The sequence below is a fragment of the Colias philodice genome, chromosome 2, assembly GCF_061535455.1.
Source record: "Colias philodice isolate Cphi_HAF_F1 chromosome 2, ilColPhil1 Martin Lab GWU primary, whole genome shotgun sequence".
In the NCBI taxonomy this organism is placed as follows: domain Eukaryota; kingdom Metazoa; phylum Arthropoda; class Insecta; order Lepidoptera; family Pieridae; genus Colias; species Colias philodice.
Window position 1 is genome coordinate 6,478,317 of NC_143087.1, and position 20,305 is coordinate 6,498,621.

A 20,305-nucleotide genomic window follows, 5' to 3' on the forward strand; every position below is an offset into this window, starting at 1 on the left:
GGCTCACGCATTACAACATTGGTGACCCCCGACGATTAGTAGTGAACAGTGAATTGCATAGATATCGTTTGTGTGATTATTTAATTTATTGATTAAATAAAAATTTAATTCAAAATGAATCCGGCAGTTCCAATTAGAGCGGATGAGAGTGAAAATGCTCTCGCGCATATCACTGTGTCGAGTAGAATTCCAGACTTCTGGAAAGAATCACCACGACTTTGGTTCGCGCAGTTTGAAGCAGTGGTGGCGAATCAGAAGCTGGCGGACGAATCGAAATATAACCTGGTGGTAGCGAAATTAAGTCGCGAACACGTTGAGCAGGTTAGCGACATTGTATTAACACCACCCGATACAAAGAAGTACGAAGCATTAAAAACACGGTTGCTCGTAGTATATGAAGAATCTGAAGTGCGTCAGGTCCAAAAATTATTAAAAGAGCTTGAGTTGGGCGAACAAAAGCCTTCCCAACTGTTACGGCGTATGCGAGACCTGGCTCGAAAAAAATTCTCGGACGAAACACTGACGATGCTGTGGATGGGACATTTACCCGCAGCTGTGCAAGCAGTCCTCACAGTTAGCGAATTAAAAGATTTAGAAAAATTAGCTAACATGGCGGATAAAATTATAGAAACGACACGTTTCGCGGAGATACAGGAGGTATCGTGTGCCAGAGATAAAATATCCTCAATACAACCTACGCTGGTTGAACAGATTACACAGTTAACGCAGCGGATAAACCAGCTGGAATCTGCAGGCTCGAGAGGCAGATCGTTTAGCGGTCGAAAGTATGGTAATCGCACGCATCGCTCCGCTTCGCGAAGTCGCGATCGTACAGGAATATCAAAACACAAAAATTCCAATTGGATATGTTATTACCATTACCGCTATAAGCACAACGCCAGCAAGTGCATTCAACCTTGTGCGTGGCAGAAGCAGCAGGAGAGCCAACAAAAAAACTAAATACGGTGCAGACAGAGGCGGATGTCTGTTCCACCGTAAATAAACGCCTGTGTATAAGAGATAGAAAAAGTAATCTTAAGTTTTTAGTGGACACCGGCGCTAATGTTTCAGTTTTACCAGTGTCGAAAAATAACCGATTCGCGAGTGAGTGTAGTGACTATAAACTATACGCGGCAAACGGTAGTGTAATTAAGACATTTGGTACTAAGTTAATGACTTTAGATCTCAGTTTACGGCGACCGTATAAATGGTCATTTATTATCGCCGAGGTAACTCAACCTATATTAGGTGCAGATTTTTTAGCACATCATGGTTTGATTGTAGATTTAAGATCATGTCGATTAATTGATAGTTTAACTAAATTAAAATCAGTAGCTAGTGTTATTAAGGAGAATCAACCGTCTGTGACAACAGTTGAGGAAACTCATCAATTTCACGACTTGTTATGTAAGTACCTAGATATAACTAAGCCTTCATCGTACAGGGAAATACCTAGCCACGGTGTTTTTCACCATATTGAAACGACTGGACCTCCAGTGTTTGCCCGGGCTAGACCTTTACCTCCAGCTAGATATAAAAAAGTTAGGGGAGAATTTCGTTACATGCAGGAAGCAGGTATATGCCGACCCTCTAAGAGTCCTTGGGCTAGTCCACTTCATGTGGTACCTAAGAAGAATGGCGAGTTACGTCCGTGCGGGGACTATAGAAAGCTTAATTCTATAACCAAGCCGGACCGATATCCTATACCGCGCTTATCAGATTTTACGTATTTATTAGCTGGTAAGAAAATATTTTCTAAAATCGACATAAATAGGGCTTATCATTGTATTCCTGTTGCCCCGGAAGATGTAGAGAAAACTGCAATAATAACGCCGTTTGGGTTATTCGAATTTCCACGCATGACGTTCGGTTTGCGTAACGCTGCGCAGACGTTTCAGCGATTCATGCATCATACTGTTTTTCAGGACCTAGACGCGGACAGTAAAGATAATATTTTTTGTTATATTGATGATGTAATAATAGCTTCATCAAATGAAAGCGAACACCGTAGACATTTAGAATCATTGTTTAAGCAATTTAGCAAATATAATATAACCATTAATTTAGCGAAATGTACGTTTGGGAAAACGGAAATCGACTTTGTTGGTTATCATGTTACGTCAGATGGTATTCGCCCGCTTGATGATAAAGTAAAAGCGATTAATGAATTTCCTAGGCCCGAAAACATCGAACAATTACGTCGATTTTTAGGTATGGTAAATTTTTATAGAGCGCATTTACCTAACGCAGTTTCATCACAATCGATTCTCAATAGTTTCATTCATGGCTCTAAAAAGAAAGATAAAACACCCATTGTGTGGACATCAATCGCCGAACAAGCATTTGAACAATGTAAGTCGAGCTTGTGTAATGCGATTACGTTGTCGCACCCTTTAGCCGATGCATCGCTCGCACTTATGACGGACGCATCGGATACTCATGTAGGTGCAGTTTTACAACAACGTGCAAATAATGAATGGTTACCTTTAGGTTATTTTTCTAAGAATTTATCTAAGACTGAACGCAAGTATAGTACGTATGATAGGGAGTTATTAGCAATTTACTTAGCTATTCGTCATTTTCGGAATATGGTCGAAGGACGACAGTTAACGGTGTATACGGATCACAAACCGTTAATTTATGCATTTTCTAAAGTAAATAGCGAGAAAGAGTTACCCAGACGTACACGACACTTGATATTCATTAGTGAGTTCACAACGGATTTGAGGCACGTTAGTGGGAAATATAATGTCGTTGCGGATTCGTTATCACGAGTCGCAACAATAAGTTGTCCCACTGTAATAGATTACGCGGAACTTGCTAAGGAACAACAACAAGATTCTTATATGTTGCAATTATCTAATTCGAAAGACGCTAATAATAGGTTAAAGAAAATTATGTTACCTGAAAGCGGTACATTTATTTATTGTAATTTAGATAATGATAAAATTAGACCCTATTTGACTGAAAAATTTCGACGTATTGCCTTTGATAGTGTACATAATTTATGTCATCCTGGAATAAGGACTACACGCAAATTGATTCAAAATCGGTTTTATTGGCCAAATATGAATCGTGATGTTGGCCAATGGGCTAAAACATGCATTGAATGTCAACGATCGAAGGTTAATCGACATACAATGTCAGGTTTAGGATCGTTTCCGCAGTGCGATAGGTTTGAACATATTCATGTTGATTTAATTGGACCTTTACCCACTTCACCCGAAGGTTTTAGGTATTGCCTAACCATAGTTGATAGGGGGACGCGATGGCCAGAATGTTTTCCTACGAGAGATATAACTGCTGAAACGATTTCGCGTGTAATATATGAAGGATGGATCTCTCGCTTTGGTTGTCCGAAAAAGCTAACAAGCGATCAAGGACGCCAATTCGAAAGTCAATTATTTGCTACACTAATGAAGTTATTAGGTATTAATAAGTTGCGTACGACACCTTACCACCCACAGAGTAACGGGGCGGTAGAGCGTTGGCATAGGTCGCTTAAAGCGGCATTAACGGCTCGCTTATGCAATATATCATCATCTTGGGTTACGGAATTACCAACTGTGTTGCTAGGACTTAGAACAGCAGTAAGAAGTGATACCGGCATAAGCGCAGCAGAAATAACGTACGGAACAACTTTACGATTACCAGGTGATTATTACGATAAAAAATCGAGTTTAGAAATAGATAGCAGTCTTGAGTATGTCAGTAAATTACGAGACTCTATTAGAAAATATCAGTCAGTAGCTATTAGGCAGAATGAAAGACGGAACATATTTATTCACCCCGATTTAGAAAAGTGCGATTATGTTTTTGTAAGAAACGACGCAGTACGTAAGCCTTTACAACCAACATACGACGGTCCTTATCGTGTGTTGAGTCGAGAGGAAAAGGTATTTTATATTCAAATGACTGGCAGGAAAGTTAGAATATCTGTAGACCGTCTAAAACCTGCATATTATTTGAATGATGATAGTGATACGACATCTGGGGCAGATACTGAGGTTCCGTTACAAATTCCAAGTAGCGAATTGCCTAATACACATACCACGCGTAGTGGAAGAGCTATACGATTACCAGTACGATTTAGGTAATAGTATTGTATTTGTAATTGTTTCAACTATTTTAAATTTATTAGAATTACGATGATTATAAGTATTCATAAGACTTCATAGAAATGTATAATAAATACTTAGTAATCAACACATCGTATTTAATAAATAATAGAACTTATGTAATTTTGAAACGAGTTCATTGTTTAACGTTTTAAGTATGGTATTTCAAATTTATGTTTGTGTTGAGTTTTGATTGAAATGTTTACTACTTAGAAATTTAAGTACTTTTGATTTATGGCTTATGAGTGTATAGTAATAGCCTTTGTAATATTAAACGATACAAGTGTTAAGAACGTATTGAGATTTGAAATGTTGATGTTACTAAGTGTTAATTGACGTGTAAAAATTATCGCACGCCACTTAGAAGACCCAACCGAGTTTTTATAATAACATAAATAGTTTAACGAAATTAGGTGTTAACTTTTAACCACTTGTATACGTTATGATTGATTTATATTGTGAACATTTTTTATACTTTATTTTGTAAACATTTTGTACCTAACCTTATAGCGACATTTTATATACATCTGTTTATTGTTTAATTTTATTGTAAGATTTTTTTACTTGTATACCTTTTTTATTTTAAGGGGGGAATGATGTAGCGACGACAAGCCAATTTACGAGTTACCGAAATATTTCAAGTGTAGTACCTACTAAGAAAGTTCCCACCATAGGTTCACACGGTAACTCGTATATAAACAGTTTGTGCGTTATGCACAGTTAGTCACGGGCTTGTCGGGACGCGGGTGGGTCGCATTAGGTTGAATATTAATTACATACGGATAAATATATGTAGTTAACGAAATATAACCTTTGCGTAGTTATCCATCTTTTATTACACCCGCACATAACAAGCCCCTACAAGTCCAACTTAACAATAAAATCTTTCACGCGCTTTAAAATTGAAAATTGTGATGTGTTTGACCCTTCCTCATTGAATATTTTTCTATACACATTATAAACAACACCTCTTGCTTGTGATCGCAGCGGTTTTATCGACATTTCGAAGATTTTGAAGACAAAATCCTAAAAATTAATCATCAACACAAATAATTTGACAACCAATTTGATAGTTGTCAAATAAAGTTGCCACATGAAAATCTTTTATTTTTAAAATATAAATATGCCATCAGATTCTGGTAGACCTATAGTTCGTTTTGTTAGAACTGCACATTTATTTAACTTTTTTCAATTACGATTACATATTTATAATAATAATGACCGATACAAGTAATTTTAGGATTTGATTTTACCGATAAACCATTCTAAACATAATAAACAATTTCTGATTTAAAGAACTGACGTCGCTACAATTTTGTGTCAATAAACCTTTTTTCTTTTAAAATACCAGAGACGTTACTCTAAAAATCGAAATCTGACATCTAGAATCGAATGCATTGATTACTTGGGAATAAAAATTATCATAAATTATTGACATGTGTTTCAAGTTCGATTGACAAATGTTTCAAGTCCGTATCGATTAATTCACTTTAATCGATGTTTTTAAGCAGGTTACCACCCTATGAAGATAAAATTGATAGACGTCAAATGTTGCCTATTAAATTGGCTCTACTTATAGGATAATAATTTTATCATGCAATTGATAGGAGGAAAATAGAAGCAAGAAATCATGCATCTCTGCGCAGAAATACCTATGGCATGAATAGTTGTATATCTATTATCTACATAGCATTTGAACACGTAAAATATATCAAACGGTGAATTACGTAGACAGAGAAACCAACCATACATACATACATAATTACAAACATTAATTCCTCTTTATAATATTAGTATAAACATGTAAGTATGTAATGTGGATATCTCATTATTATCCACTTATGTTATGTGAATAATATTGAGAGATTTGTATCTTAATTGCGGGGTAAATTTTCCCTCACATGGTAACCCTAAATATTGTGACGTATTCTTTTTTTATCTCTTTCTGCGACACGCATTGCCGGTGTCTATTGGATTCTCTGTCTACTGTGAATTAGAAGACTAAAAAAAAATTAGAAAGGTTTTTTTAACCGACTTCAAAAAAAGGAGGTTATCAATTCGGCCGGTGTTTTTTTTATGTATGTACACCGATTACTCCGAGGTTTCTGGACCGATTTACGTCATTCTTTTTTTGTTTGGTGCGGAATGGTGTCGATATGGTCCCATAAAAATTTTATTCGGATAGACCCAGTAGTTTTTGTTTAGGCAAAATGGTTCACTATCAACTATGTATTACTTATATAGTATAGGGATACAGGCTTTGTAAAAAAAAGCATCATATTTTTATATCAACTTATATTGTCAAGAAGTATTTATGACTGTGGGGCTGCAGCAGTGGTGGTGGTAGCGGCTGCCTCCTCACGAATACGGTCCTTCTTGAGCGTTCCCATAAACGCGGCCTTATCAGCCGGCGTCTGGAAGCGACCGTGACCAAACTTGGATGATGTGTCGATAAACTTCAGGTTGATCTTCTCAAGAGCAGCCCTCTTAGTGTGGACACGTAGGGACTGAAAAATAATAAATAATTTTATAAAAAGCTATTCTTTCAAGTAAATTTTAAAGAGGAAAGGTTTGTATGTAATGTATGGTTTTCACGCATAAACTACTGGACCGATTTTGATGAAATTTGGCACAGATAATCTTTAGACCCTGAAAAAGAACATAGGCTACCTATTATTGCGAAATATGTACCACCACGGGCGAAGCCGGGGCGGACCGCTAGTATATATAAAGCTGAATAAAGTATATTATAAAGCTGAAAATTGTGAATACCACTTTAGAGCATCGCTTTATCATAAGTATCGTGAAGGAAGGGCATTAAGATATAATATAGGTTTGATATTAAAGGCATACATATTCGCTTAATCTATCGATAGTTACGTATTAATTTAACATATACGTATTTATCCCATGGCCGGAATTACCCCTGTGTACTACACTATAATTGTTGTATGCATTACTGTTATAAAATACTATACTCACTTTTCTTAAAGTGATGACACGCTTCTTAGGTCCCATACAACAACCCTTGATCATAACAAAGTCATTGTTGACTTCACCATAGTGAGGGAAACCACCCATAGGGGTGATAGACTTTTCAGACAAGTCATATTCAGTGGATGCATTGTTCTTGATAACCTTTCCGTCCTTTGTGTGAATACCTGAAATAATATGAACACATACAAAATTTAAATAAAAATGTGTTTAATCACAGATTTAAAAATATATATACTATTTAAAGCTAAAAATTTAATCAGAACTGAATTAAGACCTAATTGGTATATAAACAAGACAAAAATATCTAAAAAAACAATCAACATTTTTGCAATTACCTTGACCAATTCTGTAGATTTTCTTGTTCATTTCAGTACGGTGATGGTAGCCCTTTTGACCAGCACGGGCAACAGTGAATGAAACTCTTGAAGGATGCCACGCTCCAATACAAGCAACTTTGCGCAGACCCTTGTGCGTCTTACGCGGAAGTTTCTTTGTATGCCAACGAGATGTCACACCTTGAAAAGTATAAAACAAAATTTAACCAAATATTTCATAGATCAATACAATGATAATAATTCTTTAATTCAAGATTATACATCTTTAATAAATTTCATTCATTTAAATATGGGGAATAATAAAACGAGCGACTGAAAATAAAGTGAGCGACTGATTATGAGATACTGATTTAATAACTTGAGCGGTATGAATTTGAGTAATCGACAAATAAACTAAACAAGCAACGAAAATTAGTTGATAATAAAATACAGATTGAGTGTACTAAAGGAGGATTGTGATTAATCCATTTGATATATTGGAATTCTAACTGTGTGATTACATTACTATATGAGCGACTAAATTACTAGTTGAGCGAATAGATTACTAAGTGAGCGACTAAATTACGCTCATCTAGAGCAACTAAAAACACTAAAATAAATTGTTCAAATAGTTATTTGATAAAACTTTCAAAAACAAATTGAACTGATAGTAACTACTCTGTCCATTATAGTATTTTTCAAAGTGATTTTTCTATTCGAAATACCTCGATTAAGATAAAATGCCACTCAGTATAAATAAATCATATGCCAAATAATGAATATAATACAAGACGTAATTTTGTCATTCAAACAATTAATATTAGGTCGCTCAAATATTATGAAGCTGCTCATTTTGTATTTTATGTAACGCAAATGAATGCTTGTTAGTTGCTGATCTATTAATTTTTCATCGCTCGCAGTCAGTCGCTCACTTAGTAATTCTGTTACCCCAATTTATTATTTTTGTTAACTAAAACTTTAATTTACAGTCACTCGTCAATACTACCCTTTAAATATTATGATTGCAAGAGTACTTTTATAAAAAATTTGCTTTATAATATAATTAAACAATACCTTTGTATCCTTTTCCCTTGGTAACACCAATGCAGTCAATCATCTCATCTTGAGTGAACACTGAATCAATGGGAATGGGCTTCTCAAGGTGCTCTCGGGCCCATTTTACTTTATCTTCAATGGTTCCACCATTGACTTGGATTTCCATGATATGAGCCTTCTTTTGGCGTTGTTTCAACAACTTCATCTGAGTGTGAGCAATGATTCTAATGACACTGCAGTAGCGGACCATTTTCTTGAAGTCCTTATCGATGGACTTGCGACCCAGCTCATCTTGCCATTTCTTGCTTGCCTTGGTAAAAGCCTTCTTCTTGCACTTGTACCTAGATTAGCAGAAGACATATGTTGCTGTAAAGAAAGCCATCAGCCTCATCGTTGAGCGGAGACCGAATGGCTGCAATATGCGCAATGCATATATATTTTTAAACCCTCATCCCTTGAGAGGAGAGCTATGAGGTTTTCATTAGTACATTACATACATATAGAATCGATTTAAATTATATAAAAAACGAAGTAAAATGATTACCAATTCTTGTAGAAGCGACGACGGCAGTCTTCAGACATATGTTCCGCCCAGACAGTCATCAATGTACGAAGACCATGTGGTGTTTCGATGTAACCAACAACACCAACGCAGACCATGGGAGGAGTCTCGATGACGGTGACAGCTTCCACGATTTCTTTCTTGTTAATTTCTAAAAAATTGATTAAAAATAGGTTATGATTACAAGATTCCCGAAAATCGTTGGTTCAAACATTTAAACATTCAAACATAGGAAATAAGCGTGAGAAATACTTACTTGAACCAGGACGGTCGGGTTCACGGACCACGTGGGTCATGCCAGCTTTGTAACCAATAAAAGCTGTTAAATGTACTGGTTTGCTGGGATCATCTTTAGGGAAAGCCTTCACTTTACCACGATGACGGCGGGATCTCTTCTTGGGATAGAATCCCATCGACCCATGCCGGGGAGCCGAAAACTTTCTATGCGACTAAAACAAAGAATTTAATAAGCAAACCGTATCCAACAAAAACATATTCGGCAGTATAGTATTTAACATCAGTCCGCCCTAGTATCTTCACAAAGATTCAGGTTCTAACCGTATTTTTAAAGAGTTTGTTATCATCATGTGTTTCGTTTTCACAAAAAAATACATTTACAGAGAATATATTTAACAAATTCAAACACAAAACTGTAAAACTAATTTAAAAAATAATCAAGGATTACGGTGATAAACAATGATTTTAATTTAGCAAGTATTTCATTAACTAGTGACGTAGACTTACCATCCTTGTAGATGGTCGCAACAAAAATGGCCGAATTACAGAGTTTTTACAAACCACATTGACTTTGATTATGAGCACTGACTTTGAAAGATATTTGTCAACGTCATATTATGGCTGGCGTCCACTAGGCGGATCGGGCCGGGCCGCATCGCAACGCAAAAATACGCCGGCCTATGTTTTGTATGAAACATCGTCCATTAGCGACGGATCGGGCCGGGGCGGGCCGCAACGCATTGGCGGATATCGCTTCGCAGGCGGATTTCTGCCGGCGGTGCGCTGCGGCCCGGCCCGCCCCGACCCGTCTAGTGGACGCAGGCAGGCGGATGTGAGCGGCGAGCGTCTGTTAGATAAAATCCGCCTAGGCGATCCGCCGCGCCCCGTACAGGTGGACGCAGGAGCAAACAGCGCGTCCATTAGAGACGGCCCGTTGCGATGCGGCCCGGCCCGATCCGCCTGTAATGGACGCCTAGCATTATGCTGGTGCTGGTGCCTATTTTAAGCTGTGGCACAGAATACATAATACAAGAAGCTTTTAACTAATACACTGGAGATTTCAGTATGAACATTAACTTGTAACAAGAAAATTATGATCATGAATGACGCCTGTATGTTTTTTTATCCCTTTCACACCTAACTTGGCAAGTGGGTGTATTTATTCTGATGTCCTCCTCTGTGTGACAAACTTTACAGTTTTGTCTTCAGATAACTTCTTCATCATTGTTAAAATCTTCGCAAAAAAGTCGGCTAAAAACAACCAACACATGCACTGGATTGGCCGTCTACATTATTCCAATTGCACTGGATTGATCGCATTGGACTGAAAAGTTGACTGCGAATCCAGTTACTGGACTAGAATGCTTCCTGGATTCAGTTCATTCCGATGCCGGTAACTTACATTATTGCAATCCAGTATTGGACTGGATCGCTCGACTGGATTATTCCAGTCGAGTAATGTAATGTAAACCGGGCATTGTCGTATGAATATTTTTGTTTCTCTATTATATTGTATATTAACAAAACTTTCGTCTGTTTATTTTATTTTCTTATTTTTGTAGTGAAACTTTAGGCGTGTTAAGAATAAAATTTCAATGGCAATACCTTAGATTACAAAATAAAAGACAGATGGAGCGTTGCCGAACTAAACCGAATAATTTATCGTCATTTCCATAAAGCTATGTGTGCTGTCATTTCGCCGTTGCACTGTACGTACACGGTGCTTCTGTGTGCGTGTTATGTTACCAGATAATGAAAAATTTCCAAAATTTTTGCCCGACTACGGAAGAAAGAGGGTTATGTTTTTCGAGTGTAGGTATGTATGTATAATATTTCTTTGACACGCCCTGCAGTATAAACTGTTGGATCGATTTTGAGTTGTGACTTGTGAGGTGTCATTGCAATCATCTGAATTATGAAGGTAGCTGTGGTGGTAGTGACGTAGGCTACATAAATTATTAGCAGTCATGTTTTAATTTTTATTTTAATATAAATTCGGGTTTTTGATATTATTTTATAATATTGTAAAAATTATTTTATCACCTATCTAGTATCTACTAAAGTTATCTATACATGGACAAAATAATTTTATTCAATTTTTATTAAATAAATTACATTAAATTTATTAAATAAATTACATTAAATTTATTAAATAAATTACATTAAAAAAAGTTTTCATTTTTCAAAACATATGAATACGAATAGCGGTAGTTTTTAGTCGAGAATGCGGGACATTTTATTTTCATCATATCCATCATGTGTTCACATGAATTAAATCGCAAGCGAAAACGACGCTTTTTATAAAAGTAACAAAAAAATGTATAATGCTTTTTAAAATAATCTAATAATGACCATGAACTTTTATTGCACTATACAAATAATCACATTTACGATCGAAAAATCCAACAGCACTACCCCGAATATCTTTTAACCATTTTACCCCTAAAAATGGCAAATTCATTTTCAAAATACTGGCAGCATACGTTGAAGTTTTGAATTCCTTCGTATTTGTAAAATTATTATTTGTATACAAAATTAAATAAGCCAAATAATCTGCAGAAAATCTGTAAAACGATGTTTTATCTTTTTGTTTGTTTTCGGGAACAAGTTTTACAGCGTTTTAATATCACAAGACAGCATTTTTTTACTAAAATATCAAACCACTTTTGACGTATTGCATGACACTAGAATCGCTATAGCACTAGCGGAGGAACGTATTCGTTTTTGATTTCGTATTTTCTTTGACAAGGGCGATGAATGATTGACATGCTCCATCTGTATTTTATTTTGTAATCTAAGGGCAATACCGACACGTCGCGTCATGGATTATGGCGATGATTTTGGTATCTTCAAATCTTGTCAAAGGAGTTTCACTTCTGACGCGTGTGCGAGCACACATATTCTTGTTATTCTTACTTCTTTTTTATGGGTAGGTAGTTAAATCCTAAAATTTTTCCGTTACAAATCGTTTGACTTCCGTAATTTATCCGACGAATTCGACTAACGCCCACGCGACTAGTCTCCCGGTACCAGCGTTCTGACTGTGGTTCTGAGTGACTCAGAACCATCTGACCATCATTTTTCTTGTCGTCATTACGTACAAGACCCCTGTAGAACCGCCATCCTGATAAAAATGACCCAAAAATTTGTGTCAGTATCTTCCGGCCATTCCCCGTTTTCCAATTACAGCACTAGAGCGCATTATGCGGCATAATGCTTAACGTTGAATGTTCCAACTACAGCAACGCTTCGCACAATCGAGCACTAGAAAAAGTAATGCGCGTGAATTAGTAATTATTAATTGTTGGAAAAAATTTTAAAGCTTTCGTTTCATTGTAGTTTTTTCGAAATAATCAAAGTTAATTCAAATTATGTTAAAAAAATAAATATAAGTATGGATGAAGGTACAAACAAGGTACAAACATTGAAAAAAATGTTAATGAAATAATCAAAATCCAAATTACTAAAAATAACCGTAAATATTTTTCAACCAATTATTATGTATACCACTTTATTTACACATTAATGAGGTTATATTGCTAAATCTATGAATATTTTTTTTTTCAACACTGAACAAGCATCAGCATGAGCATATACAGACGCTCCGATTTGGTTGGTGCCAACTGCCAACCATCCGACCACGACCAAATGAAAGTGTAGAGAGCGGTCGGTCCGACATAATTATTATTAATATTGGTTTGACGTGGTCGGATGCGCCGGCGATACCGACCAAACCAACTTCCTATCCGATCCAACCAAATTGGAACGTTTGGAAGCTTTGTTCCGACCAAATCGGCTCATTCCATAGAGTAATATAGGTAATTGGCTCATTCACATTCGCAACGCCGCCGGTGTAGGACGTCAACATGAACGCCGAGGGAGTTACGGTCATCGAACGTGACATATTAATAAAATTACTGGAACTATATAAAGACTTTCCCTGTTTGTGGGACTTAAGTAACAAAGATTACGCAAATAGAGATGCCAGAAATCAAGCGTATTTTATTATGTTAGAAGTATTAAAAAAAATTGACAGTGCGGCTACATTAAAAACCTTAAAAAATAAGTTGTAAGAGCCGCATATGACTGTAATTTTCTCTATTTCTATAGTAGAATTTAGCCCATTCTCTTCGTACTATGGTCAACTGACATATTACTCTATGGTCAACTGACAGCTGGAAAGTGGAAGGCCAACCGTCGGACAATGTGTAGCATTGCTACACATTGTCCGACGGAATTGAATGGTTGTCATCTCTTTTTTAGAGTATAAGTATTCCACAGATAACTATATCGGTTCCAATATGGTTGGCACACCTTGGTTGGCACTAGGTTTAGAGCGAGCGCGCACGAGCAACTTAGTTGCCCGGCAACTATTTTGTCTCTGTCGCTGTCTCCTCGCAAAGTTTTGAACGATGCGCACACGAAAGCGACAGCAACGCAACTTTTTCTTTAAAATTTTCTGCATTTATCAACATGGTTTTCGAAGAGACGGTTGTGGTCTGTCTGTCTCTTGTCCTGCATAGTTCCCATTCCCGTGGGATTTCCGAGATAAAACCTATCCTATGTGTTAATCCAAGTTACTATATTATGTGTGCTACCGGTTCAGTAGTTTATGCGTGAAAACTGAAAACCATACATACATACATACAAACCTTTCCTCTTTATAATATTAATATAGATATGTACTCGTAATTGTAAAAAGTAAAGTAGTTTTTATTTAATACTTTTAAGTGTATTTTTCAACACGAATCAAACGAGCCCAAACTCGATAAAGTTGAGTCGACATATTACTAAGTTTCTATGGCCACCTTCCGATTCCATCATCAAATCAGCTCTATGTCATAATAATGTTTCATCGCTATCCAATTTACATGCGTATACAAAATTTCAGCTCAATCGGTTACCTGGAAATGAATCAAAGTTACTTGCTACATTTCAATTAAGTCATCGAGACCAGACAAAAATGCTCATAAAATAAAAACTACTGGGCTTATCCGAATAAAATTTATGAGTCCAATTCCACACCATTCCGCATCAAAAAAAAAAAGAATCACGTAAACCGGTTCAGAAACCTCGGAGTAATCGGTGTACATACATACACACAAAAAAAATATACCGGCTGTATTGATAACCTCCTCCTTTTTTTGAAGTCGGTTAAAACTACTGTGTACGAGAATAATTAAATACGTTGACATAAATACGTACTATCGCTACGCCGGTTACGCGGCAACTGGCCGGGTAACCGCCGACCGGCAACGTTTTTGTCGCCGTGCGCGCACTTGCATTGAAACCAATAGACAGGGCGACAGTTGCGTCGCGGGCTTGTCTCCGAACCCGCGGACAAAAAAGTCTCCCGGGAGTTGCGTCGCTACGTGCGCGCACTTTCATACTAGCCCATGGCTGGAGAGACAAAATAGTTGCGGAGACAAAATAGTTGCTGAGACAAAGTTGCTCGTGCGCGCTCGCTCTTATTGCTCTGAGGTTGGCACCAACCAAATCGGAGCGTCTGTAGATGCTGATGTCAGTCCTGACTCCTGTCACCTCAGAGCAATAAACCCTCCCTGTCACTGTGTTTAGTTTGTAAAATTGTAAAATACTAGTTTACAGCGGCATATTAATAGAGTTTATTTTAATATAATTGATCATAAGTAATAACATTCGAAATGGCAGGACCTATGGATAGAATACAAGTTTTAGACGACATTGAAAAAGACATAATAACATGTTTGCAATGTGCAGGTATTTTTTTTTCTAATGAATTCATATCTCTTAATAATATTTACTAAACATAAATAATTTTATGCAATTCGCTTTCAGCACAAGCGCTTCTTGAATTGGGTAAAGAGAAATCTAGCCAGAAGCAAGCAGAGAGTAACACTTCTCAATTTTTAAGAACACTAAGTCAAGTCGAATCTAAATTGAGTGATCAAATAAATTATCTCACACAAGTTTCCACAGGACAGCCACATGAGGGTTCTGGATATGCATCTCAAAAAGTTTTACAAATGGCCTGGCATAGACTAGAACATGTTCGGTCTTGGATAAATGAGTTGGAGAGACTCAAAGCAGCTCATTTAGCTGCAAGTAATAGGTCTGTTGCCAATGTACCTAACGGTGGAATGACTTCGTCTGGCACTAGTACTTAGGGATAGATAAATTTATGTAATATTTGTTTCAATGAATGATGTTAACAACAATGTAACTATGAAGATAATGCAATCCACACAGTTACCTACATACTTCATTTGGCAATACATTGTATAATTAATTTTTGCTATTCATGTCTAAGAATAAACCAGAATAAAATATACAATGAAAATGTAAAATAGAAAGTGGAAATTCTTATTTATTTCTAATGCAATAAAGAGTTGGAATAATAAAAGACTGTTTTAATTTCTTTTATTACCACATAGTATGTATTTTCCCATAATATGTACACTTGTATTCAAAATTTAAAAATGTTCACTAAAAGTCCCTAGTGAGATTCTGGTACTTATTTTTTTTTTTCTATTCATAAACATGAATCCCTATTTTACTGGGACACGGAATCAAGTGAATTTTGTTTATTTTTGGATTTTATGATTGAAAAAGAAAGAAAAAGATGGGACAACATCTGTTGGGTTAGGTTACTGGCATAGTTACTAGTACCTTTCTTTTCAGTACATGTATTTCAGAATTTTGTGAATGTGAAGTAAAATATCTACAAATATAAAACCCACATATCCTCATTAATAGTTTAAAAAGATAACAATATAAACAAAAAGAACAGCAGATAACAAAAATTTATTAACAAATACAAGCAAAACAAATATATTTACTAATGGATCTCAATTTGACATCTAGAATGAAGAAAACAATCATATCAATAAAAAAGTATTGTAACTTATATACATTCTGCTATTTAAAACTTAAAAATGCATCAATATGAAACATAATATACGTAAACAATACCCATGACATACATTTATTTCAATAAATACATTCATTACTAATACTTAACTAATGTTAGTGCTTTGAGTGTATATATAGTAATGAAACTAAAGTTTAATGAATTTATTTATATTGTCTAATGGGCTTGAGTATAGTTTGTGTAGAACTTTCTTTACAAACATTAAAGTCAATCAGCCCTATAATCGAAATCACTCCTCTTTTCAGCTTCGTTGATTTGCATTTGCCTTGGTGAATTTCTCTATGTCATCAAGTGACCGTTTTGCCTTGGTTGATATATCATCCATAGATCTTCGTGCAGTTGTAGTAATGTCATCAATCGACTTTTTTGTTTGAGAGAGGAGCTCATCAGTACTTTTGCAAGCAGAGTTAGCAAGTTCTTTGATTTCATTGTCAAACTTGCCAATTACCCATTCAATAGCTTGGCGTCCCTTCCCTGCGTTTAGTGATATTTTATTTGTTAGCAAATCTTCCATGTAACTGCTGAGAGGTATACCCTAAAAATTTAAGAATTATAAATATCAATTCACATATGAGAATGTGGTGAAGCTCATAACAAATTATATGAAGTTAATTTATATTATGAAAGAAATGAAATAGCATATTCTTAACATTTTATTGTTCAAAAATAAATTTACCTGAACTGTAACTACAGCTTCTTGTGTCAATAGAGTTTTGGAGGTATCTGTAGGATGTGGAGTGTATCGGACAGTTTCATCAACGGCAATGTAGTGACAAAATGTCAAATTTGTAGTTTTCAATGTCATTTGACGCTCATTTGGATTAACTTCCGATTTTTCACTTGCATAGCATATTTTAGCTGTTCCAATGAGCTAAATAAATAAATAAAAAAAATACAGCATAATTAATAGATTTTTTAATAGCATAATAGTAACTCTTTATAATTTTTATAAATGATACAGAATACAGATATTTATTTTGATCTGTTTGAAATGTTTAAATAAATGCTTTATCTATATTGATTTCGGCAGAAAATAATGTGTCTGATAAAAATTAAGATAATATTATCTTTAACATAAAAATATGATTATTTGATGGTTTTAATGTAGATAATTGTATTATAACAGCTGTTATCTAAACAAGAAAATAATCCATCAAAATAATATAATAAGTTTAATGCTCCTATCTGATTAATAACAACTTTAAAATTTCCAAAAACTGACATTAGTAATTAACCAATCAAAGGTATTGTGGGATAGAATGTAGAATGAGGCTGTAAGATAGTTCTTAGTTTACATACAATGATACAACTACTATTTAAGATTTCATACCGCTTGTGCCCATTTAGGGAAGAACCATTTTGAACTGACAAGTCTGTGGGTATGCAAAACTCCATCGACAACTCTTCTTTCCACCACATCAATTCCTATCACGGCAGGATTCATGGGGTTGGGATATTTACGCCATGCTGCTTGTGCAACTGTCTCCCAAGGATGGCTACAAATGAAGAAGGACAACTACAGTTGAAATACAATAGCTTTAATTTATCAATGAACTTTACACTAATCAGTAATGTTGCGTCACATTGAACATACTTAAATGTGTGCTCTGAAGTCCAAATCTTCATTTTTGTGTAGTTTTATGGATTATCCAACTTCAATTAAGAAAAAGCACCTTCTTCCATTCAATTTTTGGTGTTAGATGGTAATAACGTTACATTACGATCTACCAAACATTCTCTTCGTCCTCTTTTAATAAGACACAAAGAGGAAAAGAAAATTCCATAAATTTTAGGAAACTACAATGACAGTGACATTTGACCATTAAGTCCACAGGGCACAGATTATTGATCAGATATAGTATACCATATCAGCTGTATTATACCGCCTCTACACTGTACACCACAGCTGTACACATAGGTTAGGTGTTAATTCAACGCAAGAAAAAAATTTGCACTCTTGATCCTAAGCTTGATCCTTGTTCTGGGCAAACTCATCACGCGGCCAATCTTCAATGTGTGGATGGTGCACTTTACTCTTTGATGGTGCGTAATTGCGTCAAGCTTGCGACAACTGACAAGTGTCCTTTGATCTTAGAGTATATACTAGCGGTCCGCCCCGGCTTCGCCCGTGGTACATGTTTACGTTTTCTCTACATAAGAACCATCCTCGTACTTCAAGGAATATAATAAAAAAAGAATTATCGAAATCGGTTCAGCCGTTCTCGAGTTATGCGCTTACCAACACATTTTGCGATTCATTTTTATATATAAGAAGAAGAATACAGTAGTATAGAGCGCGTGTATTGCACAAATGAATATGTATCTTAAATAAATTTTATGTTCAATATGTTATTAAAGGAGAAATGTATGAATAAAGTATAAATATGTAATTTTAAATTTGTTTACCAAGTGAATAAAGTGTGTTTATTCCATTTGAATGTTTCATGTATTAATTATTATAAGTAGTTACCTACTTTAAAAAATATGTTTAAATGACGGACGAAAAACGTACGGGTACGGACTTCTTAAAAATATTAAAATTTATAAAATCAAAGATCGGAATTAGTGCTATTTTTATAATAATAAATCGAACAATATTAATAATGTTTTAAAAATGAGAAATAATTATTAATTTAAAATGAAATAGTAAATAATATTAATATTTTTTTTATTTAATATTATCCATTCCATACTTACCTAAATCTTCAAAATCAATTTAGCGGTCCTCATATCGTAACATTAAATACTTCACATTTATACTACATATAATATAATACATTCGCATTCTTAATATTAGAAAGTGCATCATACAAAACACACCACAAAATTATTTGTAATACATATTTTTAAAGAGTTGGTTTTTATTTTAAAGTACAATAAATAATATGTTTAAAATATAGTTCTTCTAGTAAACTATCGAGTACAGCGTTGGTCAAGGCACATCACTGCGATGACGTGGCGGCAGCGAGGCGCGCGAATGGTGCGCGCGCGATCCTGCGCTGGTCCGCCTCCCACTTCCCCTTCACCCCCGCGATACTAGATTTATTTTCATAAAAATAAGTACAACAATCGACTTACCGATGAAATGTGATACTGGATTTCAATTTTGTGTTTTTTCTAGTATCGTTCTTGCAAGATCAAACTGCACATTTCACCATGTTTATTCGAAAAAAGACGTGTGTCACGCGAGGACTGCCGCGGTAAAGCTATTGCATGCTATGCCTTCAAGCCACACCTCCGCGCCCGTCGGTGGCCCGAGCGTGAGGTTTTTCGTTACTAAATTTCTGGATTCGGTCCCCGCGCTCAAGGCCCGCGATAGAAGCTATGCAATAGCTTAAAAATCCCCAGATAAACGCACTTCGATAGCACTCAACTACGACTAAAAACGCTCGCAGTGGGAACGTCGTGTTGTTCCCACCTCTGCCTACTGTTTCCACTTCGTTGTTCGCACTCTTATAGGTAGTATATAGTATATACTCTAAGCCTTTGATATACTGGCACCGCGCGGCAAGCGCGCAAGCACACCGGCCAACGCCCGTTCTGACACATTTGACCAGTGGGCAGTGGCTGGGCCAGCCACTATGTATTGTAGAGGCGGCATTATAGTGGCTGTTTTCCAATTACAGAGCATAATGCGACTCAGTGCCGCACAATGCCGAATTATGCTGATGCTTAATTGGAACATGAAACGCACCAGCAGGTTGCGCTGAGTTCAGTGTTGAAAAAAAAAATATTCATAGAGTGAGCAATAACCTCATTAATGTGTAAATATACATAATAATTGGTTGAAAAATATTTACGGTTATTTTTAGTAATTTGGATTTTGATTATTTCATTAACATTTTTTTCAATGTTTGTACCTTCATCCATACTTATATTTATTTTTTAAACATAATTTGAATTACTTAACTTTGATTATTTCGAAAAAACTACAATGAAACGAAAGCTTTAAAATTTTTTCCAATAATTAATAATTACTAACGATAAATCGATTGCACGCATCAATTCACGTGCATTACTTTTTCTAGTGCTCGATTGTGTGAAGCGTTGCTGTAGTTGGAACATTCAACGTTAAGCATTATGCCGCATAAGGGTGCACTCACACACATCA

General features: G+C 35.7%; 4 protein-coding genes across 5 annotated transcripts; 2 read left to right on the forward strand and 2 right to left on the reverse strand.

Moving 5' to 3' along the window:
- The first annotated feature begins 114 nt into the window (after positions 1-114).
- Positions 115-1,342, forward strand: LOC149490479 (uncharacterized). The gene has a single exon (XM_089705125.1). It carries the CDS (start codon positions 115-117, stop codon positions 958-960), a length of 846 nt encoding a protein of 281 aa, XP_089561251.1. The 3' UTR covers positions 961-1,342.
- Positions 1,343-6,396: 5,054 nt separating this feature from the next.
- On the reverse strand, positions 6,397-9,898 carry RpL3 (ribosomal protein L3). The gene is made up of 7 exons (XM_089705079.1): positions 9,792-9,898; positions 9,304-9,496; positions 9,030-9,198; positions 8,504-8,826; positions 7,451-7,630; positions 7,101-7,279; positions 6,397-6,625 (listed from the first exon to the last, which is right to left on the reverse strand). Exons 1-7 carry the CDS (start codon positions 9,792-9,794, stop codon positions 6,431-6,433), a joined length of 1,242 nt encoding a protein of 413 aa, XP_089561205.1. The 5' UTR covers positions 9,795-9,898; the 3' UTR covers positions 6,397-6,430.
- A 4,911-nt stretch (positions 9,899-14,809) lies between these two features.
- MED11 (mediator complex subunit 11) lies at positions 14,810-15,666 on the forward strand. Its single transcript, XM_089705205.1, has 2 exons — positions 14,810-15,023; positions 15,102-15,666. Exons 1-2 carry the CDS (start codon positions 14,948-14,950, stop codon positions 15,428-15,430), a joined length of 405 nt encoding a protein of 134 aa, XP_089561331.1. The 5' UTR covers positions 14,810-14,947; the 3' UTR covers positions 15,431-15,666.
- A 382-nt stretch (positions 15,667-16,048) lies between these two features.
- On the reverse strand, positions 16,049-17,989 carry slmo (PRELI domain containing slowmo). Of its 2 annotated transcripts, none has more exons than XM_089705186.1 (4): positions 17,789-17,989; positions 17,525-17,690; positions 16,871-17,065; positions 16,049-16,729 (listed from the first exon to the last, which is right to left on the reverse strand). In XM_089705186.1, the coding sequence occupies exons 1-4, from the start codon at positions 17,818-17,820 to the stop codon at positions 16,436-16,438; spliced, it is 687 nt and encodes a 228-aa protein (XP_089561312.1). In that variant the 5' UTR covers positions 17,821-17,989; the 3' UTR covers positions 16,049-16,435. The 2 variants fall into 2 exon arrangements, with proteins under 2 accessions (XP_089561312.1, XP_089561319.1); XM_089705193.1 differs by having other exon boundaries at positions 17,525-17,710; positions 17,789-17,986.
- Between the last annotated feature and the right edge of the window lie 2,316 nt (positions 17,990-20,305).

What these genes read in the sequence shown, in the direction of transcription:
- LOC149490479 (XM_089705125.1), top strand. Translation starts at nt 115, where the DNA reads ATGAATCCGGCAGTTCCAATTAGAGCGGATGAGAGTGAAAATGCTCTC.
- RpL3 (XM_089705079.1), bottom strand. An exon ending in ACCCGACCGTCCTGGTTCAA is followed by an intron (nt 9,199 to 9,303) that starts GTAAGTATTTCT and finishes TCAATTTTTTAG; the next exon opens with AAATTAACAAGAAAGAAATC. An exon ending in CAAGGGAAAAGGATACAAAG is followed by an intron (nt 7,631 to 8,503) that starts GTATTGTTTAAT and finishes ATACTTTTCAAG; the next exon opens with GTGTGACATCTCGTTGGCAT.
- MED11 (XM_089705205.1), top strand. Translation starts at nt 14,948, where the DNA reads ATGGCAGGACCTATGGATAGAATACAAGTTTTAGACGACATTGAAAAA. An exon ending in AACATGTTTGCAATGTGCAG is followed by an intron (nt 15,024 to 15,101) that starts GTATTTTTTTTT and finishes ATTCGCTTTCAG; the next exon opens with CACAAGCGCTTCTTGAATTG.
- slmo (XM_089705186.1), bottom strand. Translation starts at nt 17,820, where the DNA reads ATGAAGATTTGGACTTCAGAGCACACATTTAA. An exon ending in ACTTCAGAGCACACATTTAA is followed by an intron (nt 17,691 to 17,788) that starts GTATGTTCAATG and finishes CTTCATTTGTAG; the next exon opens with CCATCCTTGGGAGACAGTTG. An exon ending in AAGCTGTAGTTACAGTTCAG is followed by an intron (nt 16,730 to 16,870) that starts GTAAATTTATTT and finishes TTAAATTTTTAG; the next exon opens with GGTATACCTCTCAGCAGTTA.